Source organism: Rhinatrema bivittatum, chromosome 3, assembly GCF_901001135.1.
Source record: "Rhinatrema bivittatum chromosome 3, aRhiBiv1.1, whole genome shotgun sequence".
Classification (NCBI taxonomy): Eukaryota; Metazoa; Chordata; class Amphibia; order Gymnophiona; family Rhinatrematidae; genus Rhinatrema; species Rhinatrema bivittatum.
This window is the reverse complement of record NC_042617.1, coordinates 386304839-386316982: the sequence shown is the minus strand read 5'-3', so window position 1 is coordinate 386316982 and position 12144 is coordinate 386304839. Positions and strand designations below refer to the sequence as shown.

Here is a 12144-nt window from a genome sequence, read left to right as displayed (position 1 = left end):
AACTTAAGTTTTGTTTTGTTTTTTTAAACTTGAACCATTCAAAGGAAAAGAGAGAGAGGGAAAGAAAAAAGGAAAATAATATTCTAACTTTCCCTGTAAAAGAATAGCAATTTAGGTGGGAACCGCAGTATCAACAACCTTAATCTGCTAGAGACAGAAGAACATATATAGAAACATATATAGAAACATCTAGAAATGACGGCAGAAGACGACCAAACGGCCCATCCAGTCTGCCCAGCAAGCCACGCAGTTCATCCATTTATTTATTTTTTTTTCCCCACCCTTTTTCTCGGAATTACCCATGAAGGGTGCTCATGGGTAATTCCGAGTGTCTCACAAGTTTTTTCTTCTGCCTCCATCTGCTGGAATGGGGATATATCCCACAGTCTGGACTGATCGGGTACGTACAGGGAACTAAATTTATGGTGTTACTGAACTGTTCTCTTATAGCAGTCCTTCCAAAAAATTGGAAAATTGCCATTTTAGGTTCCTGAAAACAGTGGTTGAAGGATGATGGTTCTCTGAAATACTGTGCACACCCATTTTATTTTTTAAAATTTTCATCCCTGCATGATCACTTGTTTTAGAGAGAGTGAGAAAGAGGGACCGTACATTCAAAAAAGGGTGCTCAGTCTGTTCAAATGAAAAACACCTCATGAATGGATTAAATACACTTTCCTGGCGTGTAGCCAGATGGACTCAGAACGAATGGGATAGTATCCGCGTGCTAGCAGTTGGAGACGGATCTGACGTCAGCACGGGGTATATGTATCCCCACAGGAAGCGTAGCAACTTAGTAATTTCCGTCTCCAAAGCAGTTTGGAGAGCCTGCACGCTTGCTGAGTGTGTTTTCCAAATCTACTTTTTCTTTCTTTTTCTACTTACTAAAACTTCTATTGCATCGAGCCCCGCACTCCTGCGGTGATACCCTAAGGTCCCTCCCCCAGTAGAGTTTCCGGGGGTGATTTCCGTGATCACCCCGGAGGTGTAAGTCCTTGGTCCGGTGGCCGAATCGCGGCAGGGGGACAGCCCCCGGGCGAGGTTCGGGTGAGGCTTTCGAGGCGCCTCGGTCCCGGCGTGGACGAGGCAGCGGGTGCATATCCTCAATCGCGGCGGTGAAGGTACTTGCCCTCTCCCCCCGCAGCCGGAGACCGCCCGGGTTCCAGCCGGGAAGCGCCGAGGATCAGGTAAGGCGTACATCTCTTATTTCTGGTCTCCGAGGAGCAGAGGATCTGCGGCGTGGCACGCCGTGGAGGGCGCCATTTTGTGGGCCTTGTTCAGGTATTGAGCGCCCGTAATAGGCGCAGCTCTATTCCTCCTTGTGCGTATATTGACTTATTGCTGTGAGCATATGCCACTGAGCGTGTATTGCTAACCGCCTGTTAATGAAAGCATATTGAATGCCACTGAGCGTGTATTGCTAACCGCCTGTTGCTGAGAGCATATTGAATGCCATTGAGCGTGTATTGCTAACCGCATATTGCTGAGAGCCTATTGAATGCCATTAAGCGTGTATTGCTAACTGCTTACTGCTGTGAGCCTATTGAATGTCATTGAGCGTGTATTGCTAACCGCTTATTTCTGAGAGCCTATTGAATGCCATTGAGCGTGTATTACCGACCGCTTATTGCTGAGAGCCTATTAAAAGCCATAGAGCGTGTATTGCTAACTGCATATTGCTGAGTGCATATTGCACACAATTGAGCGGTTTTCATGGCCGCCTATTGCTGAGAACAAATTGCTGCCGCTTATTAGTTTTATTGTGCGCCTGTTGTATTAAGCGCATATTGCTGCCGCATATTCTTATTATTGTGCGCCTGTTGTATTAAGCGCATATTGCTGCCGCATATTATTATTGCGCGCCTGTTGTATTAAGCGCATCTTGCTGCCGCATATTATAATTATTGTGCGCCTGTTATATTAAGCATTCAGCGCATACTTTTCAATGGATCAGAACGCCGCAGCAACTTCTGTGGCGGCGCCGCCTGCGTCAGCCATTAAAGCCCTTGGCCTCTGCTCTCCATGCCAGCTTGGAGCCACGCACAGTGAAGAGCCAGACTCCCTATGTGCCCAATGTGAGGAGGCCGTGGGACCCTCGGGCCAGGACCGGTCTCGGCCACAATTTGCTGACAGTTCCCCGGGGGCTACCCCGGATTTAGCGGGCAGTCTTGACCAATCGGGAATCCCGGGGGATCTTGTACCCCAGCGATTAGAGGCTGTTTCAATTTCCTGGGTGGATCTCTTTAAGGGGATTCATGCCTTTGTACAGCCTTCCCAGTCTCTGGAATACCTGGGGGTACAGTTTGACACCTGGGCAGACACAGTCAGTCTCACTACCAAAAGAAGGTTGAAACTTCAGCAGCGTATGCAGTATTTGATGGGAGCCAGTCGGCCCATAGCCTGGGATTATCTGCAGGTTCTTGGTTTCATGGCATCCACCCTGGAAGTGGTGCCTTGGGCGAGGGCCCATATGAGACCACTACAACACTCCCTGCTCTCTCGCTGGAGTCCCCGGCTACGGAACTATTCATCTGCCAGCCAGAGTGCGGACCCAGTTGCAGTGGTGGTTGCAGTCCAACCACATGAGCAGGGGGTCGAAGATGTCATCACCCACGTGGACTTTGCTCACCACAGATGCCAGCCTGAGCGGCTGGGGAGCACACTGCGAAGAACTCACCGCACAAGGGCGGTGGAACAGAGACGAGTCAGCGTGGAACATCAACCGTCTAGAGGCCCGAGCAGTCCGATTGGCATGCCTTCGATTTGCTCACAGACTGAAGAACAGAGCAGTCAGAGTGATGTCCGACAACGTCACCACGGTGGCATACATCAACCGTCAGGGCGGAACCAGAAACCGTCAAGTATCTCTGGAGATCGCCCCACTGATGGCTTGGGCGGAGGCGAATCTTTGGGACATCTCCGCCGTCCACATTGCCGGGAAGGACAATACCACAATACCATAGCAGACTTCTTCAGCAGAGAAAGCCTGAATCCGGGAGAGTGGCAGCTGTCACCCACAGCCTTCCAGATGATTGTGGATCACTGGGGGATTCCGGACATGGATTTACTGGCAGACAAGTCCAATGCTCAAGTACCCAGATACTTCAGCCGCAAGCACGACCCGTTCTCACACGGAATCGATGCCCTGGTGCAGCCGTGGCCTCCAGGGACTCTGCTATACGCCTTTCCTCCGTGGCCTCTGCTGGGCGCCATCATCCACAAGATTCAGAAACACCGGGGCCTAGTTCTTCTAGTGGCACCAGACTGGCCAAGAAGACCCTGGTACGCAGACATGAGAAGACTACTGGCAGGGGAGCCTCTTCCCCTGCCTCCTCTCCGGGACCTTCTACGTCAAGGTCCCATCCTCCATGAGGATCCAGCTCAATTCTCTCTTACGGTCTGGCCATTGAGAGGGCTAGACTGAAGAAAAGTGATAGATACACTCCTCCTAGCTCGTTGGTTTTCCACGTCCCTCACCTACGTAAGGATCTGGAGGGTACTTGAAGCATGGTGCGACACTCACGGCACCAATCCACATGCGACCACAATCCTTATTGTGTTGGTTTTCCTGCAGGATGGACTTCAGAAGGGTCTCTCCCTCAGCTCTATCAAAGTTCAGGTGGCTGCGCTGTCTTGCTATGGTCCCAGGAGGGATGGCAAGACCATCGCCAAGCATCCAGATGTTTCTCGCTTTCTGCAAGGAGTCAAGCATATTCGTTCACCACTAAAGTGGCCTGTGCCCTTATGGAACCTCAATCTTGTTTTGGATTTCTTCGCGGGATCCACCTTCCGACCCCTTCGGGGACTGTCTCTCCGTTCTCTAACCTTGAAGATGGTGTTCCTATTGGCGGTATGTTCGGCACGCCGCAACTCAGAGCTACAAGCACTGTCCTGCCGTGATCCCTTTTTCAGAATCACTCCTGAGGCTATCCATCTTCGTACGATTCCCTCCTTTCTACCTAAAGTGGTTTCACAGTTTCATCTTAACCAAACCATATCCTTGCCTACCACGGCAGGTTTGAAGAAATCTGATGAAGGGCGTTTATTACGTCATCTCGACATTGGCAGTTTGCTGCCCAGATATCTGGAAGTGACACAAGAACTACGAAAGACAGACCATCTGTTCGTCCTGCACAGCGGGAGGAAGCAAGGTGAAGCGGCCTCGCGGCCCACCATTGCCCGCTGGATTAAAGACGTTATCAGAGCAGCTTACGTGGAGGCCGGGAAGTCTCCGCCTCTACAAGTCAAGGCTCATTCTACCAGAGCTCAAGCGGCATCTTGGGCAGAATCCAGGATGCTGTCGCCTGCAGAAATCTGTAAAGCGGCGACGTGGGCCTCCCTCCATACCTTCTCCAGGTTTTACCGTCTGGATGTCCTGGCTAGGGAGGACTCAGCATTTGCAAGGGCAGTCCTACATGGTCCTCAGGCAGCCTCCCACCCAGGCTGGGAGTAAAGCTTTTGTACATCCCATTCGTTCTGAGTCCATCTGGCTACACGCCAGCAAATGTTGAGATTACTTACCTGATAATCTCCTTTTGCTTAGTGTAGACAGATGGACTCAGCATCCCGCCCAGCTGCCTGTGTACATGGGTTTCACCGATTCAAGGTAAGCCATGTCATCTGTTTCCATGAGAGCGTACACTATACCAGGTGTTAACGCCTTCCGGTTGTGAATGCTGGCGGTCTCCAGCTACTATCAATCGGTCAGGGGAATCCTGTTTCACTTTTCACTGAGCGTCAGTACACACATCCATAACAGCTTTTGCAAGGAAGATTACTAAGTTGCTACGCTTCCTGTGGGGATATATATACCCCGTGCTGACGTCAGATCAGTCTCCAACTGCTAGCACGCGGATACTATCCCATTCGTTCTGAGTCCATCTGTCTACACTAAGGAAAAGGAGATTATCAGGTAAGTAATCTCAACATTTTTTTCTTTTTTTAATTTGATTCATGCGCCCCTTCCTTTATTATTTGTACCAGACAATTTTTGTTTGCCCGTTGTTCAGCAGAAGCTACCTATGACATACTGTTCTGTTGACATAGTGCTTTGTGTTTACATTGATTCAGTCCTTTATTATTTTAGGTGTTATCCAGGGGACGAATTGTGACTGTAGGCAAAAAGACTTCAACAACTTTCACTTTGACACCTGAAAATTCCTGGACTCCGGTGGCCTGCGTACTTGTATACTATATTTCTGATACTGGTGACATTATAAGTGATGTGCTGACTCTCCGCATACAACGTATCTTTCGCAACAAGGTGGGTAAATAAGCCAACGTTTTTGGATTGACTTGTACAAGATCACTGCTGACAAAAAAGCATAGCTCCAAAAATAGAAAAATAGTACTTAGATGCATGGAGAGGTTTTGCTATTGAAAGAAAAATGTTAAGTATATCTGAACCTAAGATTTACTGGCACATTGTCAAACTGGGATGCAGGAAGTTGGAAATTACTGACATTTTTTTAATTACAACCATAAAGCCTCAGTTTAAAAAAAAAAAATTAAATGGTAGGATTTACCCATTCTACTAAACTAGTTTCTCTTTAGGTAAATCTCTGGTAGTTTTTGTTTTTGTTATTCATATTGTTGCAGCACAGATGCAAATAGTTGACAGCTGTTTTGGTGTGAAATATTGCATCCCTTAAACATTCACACACAGTCAATTGACAGGGAAAATTAACAAAAAATGCTAAAATTTAATGGTGGAAAATGTTATTATGGTAACATTAAGTTTTTTTCAGTTCCCAAATTACGAACTTGATTTTACTGTAGGAGGTTCCCCTTGGCTCTACACCCCCCGCCCCCCTCAGGACAGCGATGGCGAACCTATAGCATTATAAGTTCACAATGTGTCATTCATGATTCGTTCTCCTGGCATTGGAAAGGCAGAACTCTTGATGTTCTACTGACAGTGGCACTTAACCAGTGCTGTGATTGTTACTGTGCCACTTTATGGCAGCTGAGCTGGGTAAGGCTCCCTATTACAGCCATTGCTGCAGAATGGAAGGAAACCCTTGATGTATTTTGCAGTTAGGGGCCTGTTTATTAAAGAATGAAACTTTTTTTTTTACATGACATGGAAGTGTTTCATATCTTAAAATTATAGTGTTTTTTAATGTAATTATTCAATTTAGTTATGCAAAAATAAGGCACAAAAAGTTATTGTGCCTAAAGAAACTTACTGTGTCTGAAATGATTTTTACATCTTAAGACAGGTGAGATTTTTCAAATATTAGGGGGAAATATTCACACTGATTCCCATATAACTGGCCATTTCCTTGCGTGTAGCAGATGGACTCAGAACAAATGGGTATAGTGTGCTCATGCTAGCAGTTGGAGACGGATCTGACGTCAGCACGTGGTACATATACCCCTGCAGGAAGTGCAGCAACTCAGTAATTTCCATCTCCAAAGCAGTTTGGAGCTACCTCACGCTCGCTGAGCGTTTTTCCATATTCTAACGACTAAATTCATAGAAGAATCCTACCTGAAGATGAGCCCCGCACTCCTGCAGTGACACCATTCGGTCCCTCCCCCAGTTGAGTTTCCCGGGGTGATTTCCGTGGTCCCTCGGAGGTAAGAGCCTCGGTCCGGTGGCCAACTCGCGGCAGGGACCTAGCCCCCGAGTGAGAAGGGCGCGGCATAGAGGCAGCCTCGGTCTCGGTGAGGACTTGGCCCCCGAGCGAGACGAGTTCGGGCGCGGCCTAGAGGCAGCGGGTACACTTCTCGAGCGTGGTGGTGATGGTAATCACCCTCTCCCCCCGCAGCCGGAGACCGCCCGGGTCGCAGCCAGGAAGCGCCGAAGACAAGGTAAGGCGTACATCTTTACTTGTTGGTCTCCGAGGAAGCGAGGATTAGCGGGGTCTGCCTACGTGGCAGCCCACCAAGGAGGTCGCCATTTTGCCTGCCTGCTCGCCGTCGCCATCTGCCCTGGTTCGTCGCCTTGCTCTAGCGCTCAGGCCAGACTGAGCGCACAGGCGACGGGCGTATGTTAGGCGCCCGAAAATACTTGTTGCCAAGCGTTGCTAGGCGCACGTTCCTAGGCGCACGTTGCTAAGCGCACGGTAATAAGCGCATGTTGCTCGGCGCCCGTTGATAAGCGCATGTTCCTAGGCGCACGTTGCTTGGCGCACGTGGTCAGGCGCACGTGGTCAGGCGCACGTGGTCAGGCGCACGTTGCTTGGCGCACGTGGTCAGGCGCACGTGGTCAGGCGCACGTTGATAAGCGCACATTTGTAGACGCACGTCTTTCGAGCATATTACAAGGCACGTACTCCGGCTGGGAGCACACCGCATACAGACGTGATAGAGCGTAAGAGAGCCCATGCGTCCGCAGAGCCGGCGCCTCCAGAATCAGGCATGAGAGCTCTAGGCCTCTGCTCAGCATGCAACCTCAGAGCTACACAGAGCGAGGAAGCAGACTCCCTATGGTGCCCACTGTGAGGAGGCCCTGGGAGTTCGAGGCCAGGGTCGAACCCAGCCCAGCGTACTTGCCAGTTCCTCAGGAAACACCCCGGACCTAGCAGGCCGCGGTGAGCAGCCAGGGAACCCGAGAGACCTGGTGCCCCTAAGGCTAGAACCTGCTTTCCTCTCCTGGGTGGAATTATTCAAGGGGATTCATGCCTTTGTCAAAATGCAGTCTGATCCCCGAACGGACCCATACGTGCCGGATGACCCGGCCCCTGGACCCTCAAGACCTAGGAACGGCTACTCGCCACCCGGAAGCCCCACTTATGGGGATTCAGATTGCTCTGAGGATGACGGCGAACCCCCCGAGGAGGGAGAACTTCCCTCGGGGATGGAACCATATCGGACCATGAGATGCTTCTTTCTGAAGAAGGATCTCCCAGACCTGGTCTCTCAATGCCTGTCGGAGCTGGCTATCCCGGGCCAAGACAACCCAGGGGAACCTAGAATGAATCCCTTGCTAGAGAGCCTGCGCCAAACGGCTCGCCATTTTCCCCTCCTACAAGCAGTACAGCTAATCGATCTGGAGTGGAATGCGCCGGAGGCTTCATTCAAAGGGGGTCGGGCCTTGTCGGGCATGTACCCCCTGGACCCGGCAACCAGGGAGCTGCTGGCGTGCCCTAAGGTAGACGCCATAGTTTCCACAATTGTGAAGCGCACCACCATTCCGGTGGAGGGGGGGGGGCGGCCCGGCCCGGCCCTCAAGGATGCACATGACCGGCACATGGACGCCTTTCTAAAACAAGCCTTTGAGGTGGCAGCCATGTCCCAAGAATTGCGACCTGCTGCACCGTGGTGACGTGTTCCTGTTTATCACAAGCTAGGAACAACACCCCGGGAGAAGAAATGGAATCAGCTCTCTCGTTCCTCACTGACGCAGCCTCCGACCTAGTCCGTACGGCATCCAAGGGAGTGCCATCCTCAGTGGCAGCCAGGAGACACCTCTGGCTTCGAAATTGGTTGGCCGACGCAGACTCCTCCAAGACACGCCTCACGAGAATGCCCTTTAAGGGTTCCCTCCTGTTCGGCAGCGATATCGAGAAACTGGCTAATAAATGGGGCGCCTCTCCATTACCCAGTCTACCAGAAGACAGGTCAAGGAGGAACCAGCGCCCTGGTCCCAGGCCATCCAGAGGTAGAAACTCTCAGCGCTTCAACCCTTACAGGACTCGCTACCAAGCACCTCGTCCTCAGACCAGGAACCAGTCCTTTCAGACCAAGCACAACAAGAGGAGAACCGGCTCGGGTTTGGGTCCCGGCCGCACCCCACAATGAGAATCATCCGACTCATCTGGGGGAAGAGGCCATAGGGGGCAGGCTAACCCTCTTCTACCGCAGGTGGGTCAAGATTACCTCGGACCAGTGGGTCCTCGCCATCATCCGAGAAGGGTATTACCTGGACTTTCTTCGGCTCCCTCCGGACAGGTTTGTGGAATCTCCTTCTCCACCCCTCAAGAGGGCGGCGCTGGAACCTACCTTGCGGAGGCTCCTGTCCCTAAAAGCCATAATCCCAGTGCCTGCATGGGAGATAAATTCTGGGCATTATTCCATTTATTTCATAGTACCCAAGAAAGAGGGCACTTTCAGGCCCGTCCTGGACCTCAAGTCAGTCAACCGACACCTACGGGTCCCCAGCTTTCGAATGGAAACTCTGTGGTCTGTCAAAAGTGCAATACAGCCAGGGGAGTTTCTCACATCCCTAGATCTGTCAGAAGCCTACTTGCATATCCCAATCCATCGGGATCACCAGCGCTACTTACGCTTCAAAGTCCTGAACCAACACTTTCAGTTCCGAGCTTTACCCTTCGGGTTAGCCACTGTGCCGCGGACCTTTACCAAGGTCATAGTAGTAGTGGCGGCGTCACTCAGGAAGGTAGGAATTCTCGTCCATCCCTACCTGGACGATTGGCTGATCAGGGCAAAGTCACCGGAGGAGAGCCACCAGGCAACCAACAGAGTGATCTCTCTTCTGGAAAGCCTAGGTTGGGTAGTCAACACAAACAAGAGTTCCCTACAGCCTTCTCAGGCACTGGAATACCTAGGAGTCCGATTCGTCACCCAGGAAGACAAGGTCAGCTTGACATCCAAGAGGAGATCAAAGCTCCGGAATCGTCTGCAGGCCCTGCTGAGCGCCACCCGGCCCACAGCTTGGGATTACCTACAGGTCCTCGGCCTCATGGCATCCACTCTGGAGGTGGTACCATGGGCGCGGGCTCATATGAGACCATTACAACGCGCCCTCCTATCTCGGTGGAGCCCACGATCACAGAACTACTCCATACACCTACCTCTACCAGCCAGAGTGCGGAATCAGCTACCGTGGTGTTTGCAGCCTGGTCACACGAGCCGGGGGTCAAGAATGTCCTCCCCAACCTGGACCCTGCTCACTACAGATGCCAGCCTGAACGGATGGGGAGCACACTGCGAAGAATTAACCGCCCAAGGGCGGTGGAACAAAGAATAGTTGGAGTGGAACATCAACCGACTAGAGGCACGGGCAGTCAGGCTAGCCTGCCTGCCTGTGATTTGCCCACAGACTTCAAAACAGAGCGATCAGAGTGATGTCGGACAACGCCACCACGGTGGCATATATCAACCGACAGGGTGGAACCAAAAGCCGACAGGTATCCTTAGAAATAGCCCCCCTGATGGCTTGGGCGGAGGTAAATCTCCAGGACATCTCCACCGTCCACATCGCCGGGAAGGACAACACCACAGCAGACTTCCTCAGCAGAGAAAGCCTAAACCCTGGGGAATGGCAGCTGTCGCCCACAGCTTTCCAGATGATTGTGGATCAGTGGGGGACTCCGGGCAAGGACCTACTAGCGGACAGGTCCAACGCTCAGGTACCCAGATACTTCAGTCGCAGGCGAGATCCTCTCTCCCACGGGATAGACGCCCTGGTACAGCCATGGCCTCAGGGGATCCTGCTTATATGCCTTTCCTCCATGGCCCCTGCTGGGCACCATTATACACAAGATTCAGCAGCACAGAGGCCTAGTTCTTCTAGTGGCCCCGGACTGGCCAAGAAGACCCTGGTACGCAGACATGAGAAGACTACTGGCAGGGAATCCACTACCCCTGCCTCCACACAGGGACCTGCTGCAGCAAGGTCCCATCCTCCACGAGGATCCAACGCAATTCTCTCTTACGGTCTGGCCATTGAGAGGGCTAGACTAAAGAAAAGAGGATACTCTGGGCCGGTAATAGATACACTCCTCCGAGCATGCAAATTCTCCACATCACTAACATAAGGATCTGGAGAGTATTTGAAGCCTGGTGCGACTCACAGCACCATCCCACATGCCGCTACAATCCCTGTCATTTTGGATTTCCTGCAAGATGGACTTCAGAAGGGTCTGTCCCTCCACTCCATCAAGGTTCAGGTGGCAGCGCTATCCTGCTACGGTCCCAGGAGTGACGGCAACAGCATTGCCACACACCCAGACATTTCACGTTTCCTGAAAGGAGTCAAACACATTCGCCCGCCACTGAAGTGGCCAGTGCCCCTGTGGAATCTCAACCTAGTTTTGGATTTCCTAGCGGGACCCGCCTTCAGACCCCTCAGAGGCCTGTCCCTCCGTTTGTTAACCTTGAAGATGGTGTTCTTGCTGGCAGCATGCTCAGCATGCCGCATCTCAGAGCTACAAGCGCTGTCCTGCCGCGATCTGTTTCTCAGAATCACTCCAGGGGCTATCCATCTTCACACGGTTCCTTCCTTCTTACCCAAGGTAGTCTCTCACTTCCACCTCAACCAAACCATATCCTTGCCAACCACGGAAGGTTTGAAGAAGTCAGAAGAAGGTCGAATACTGCGCCATCTCGACATCGGCAGACTGCTGTCCAGATACCTGGAAATGTCGGAAGCAGTACGAAAGACGGACCACCTGTTCGTCGTTCACAGCGGGAAGAAGCAAGGGGAAGCGGCCTCACGGACAACCATCGCCCGCTGGATCAAAGAAGTTATCAAGGCGGCCTACGTAGAAGCGGGAAAAGCACCACCTCTACGGGTCAAGGCTCACTCTACCAGAGCGCAGGCGGCCTCCTGGGCAGAAACTAGGATGCTGTCGCCGGCAGAGATATGTAAAGCGGCAACGTGGTCCTCCCTTCATACCTTTTCCAGATTCTACCGTCTGGACGTCCAGGCCAGGGAGGACACAGCATTTGTGAGGGCAATCCTAACCGGGCCTCGGGCAGCCTCCCACCAGTCCGGGAGTATCTTTTGTACATCCCATTTGTTCTGAGTCCATCTGCTACACGTAAGGAAATGGAGAGATTACTTACCTGATAATCTCGTTTTCCTTAGTGTATGCAGATGGACTCAGCATCCTGCCCAGCTGCCGGTATACATGGGGATTCACCAACTCACTGTAAGCCATGTTTCCTTATATAGGGCATGCACCCTGCCGGGTGTCGACGCCTTCCAGTTGAGAACACTGGCGGTCTCCAGCTACTATCAATCGGTCAGGTTAATCATGTTCATTTAATCGATCGGTCAGTTACACATATATCCATAAAGCTTTTGCAAGGAAGATTACTGAGTAGCTGTACTTCCTGTGGGGGTATATGTACCCCGTGCTGACGTCAGATCAGTCTCCAACTGCTAGCACGAGCACACTATACCCATTTGTTCTGAGTCTATCTGCATACACTAAGGAAAACGAGATTATC

General features: G+C 51.6%; 1 protein-coding gene across 4 annotated transcripts in view; it reads left to right on the top strand.

Moving 5' to 3' along the window:
• The window catches only part of CD109 (CD109 molecule), a 456523-nt gene that overhangs the window by 187974 nt on the left and 256405 nt on the right, over positions 1 to 12144 (top strand). For all 4 annotated transcript variants that reach the window (XM_029595620.1, XM_029595619.1, XM_029595617.1 and 1 more), the window contains exon 14: positions 5087 to 5263. In XM_029595620.1, the coding sequence (XP_029451480.1) occupies positions 5087 to 5263 (177 nt within the window). The remainder of the gene's footprint in view (positions 1 to 5086; positions 5264 to 12144) is intronic.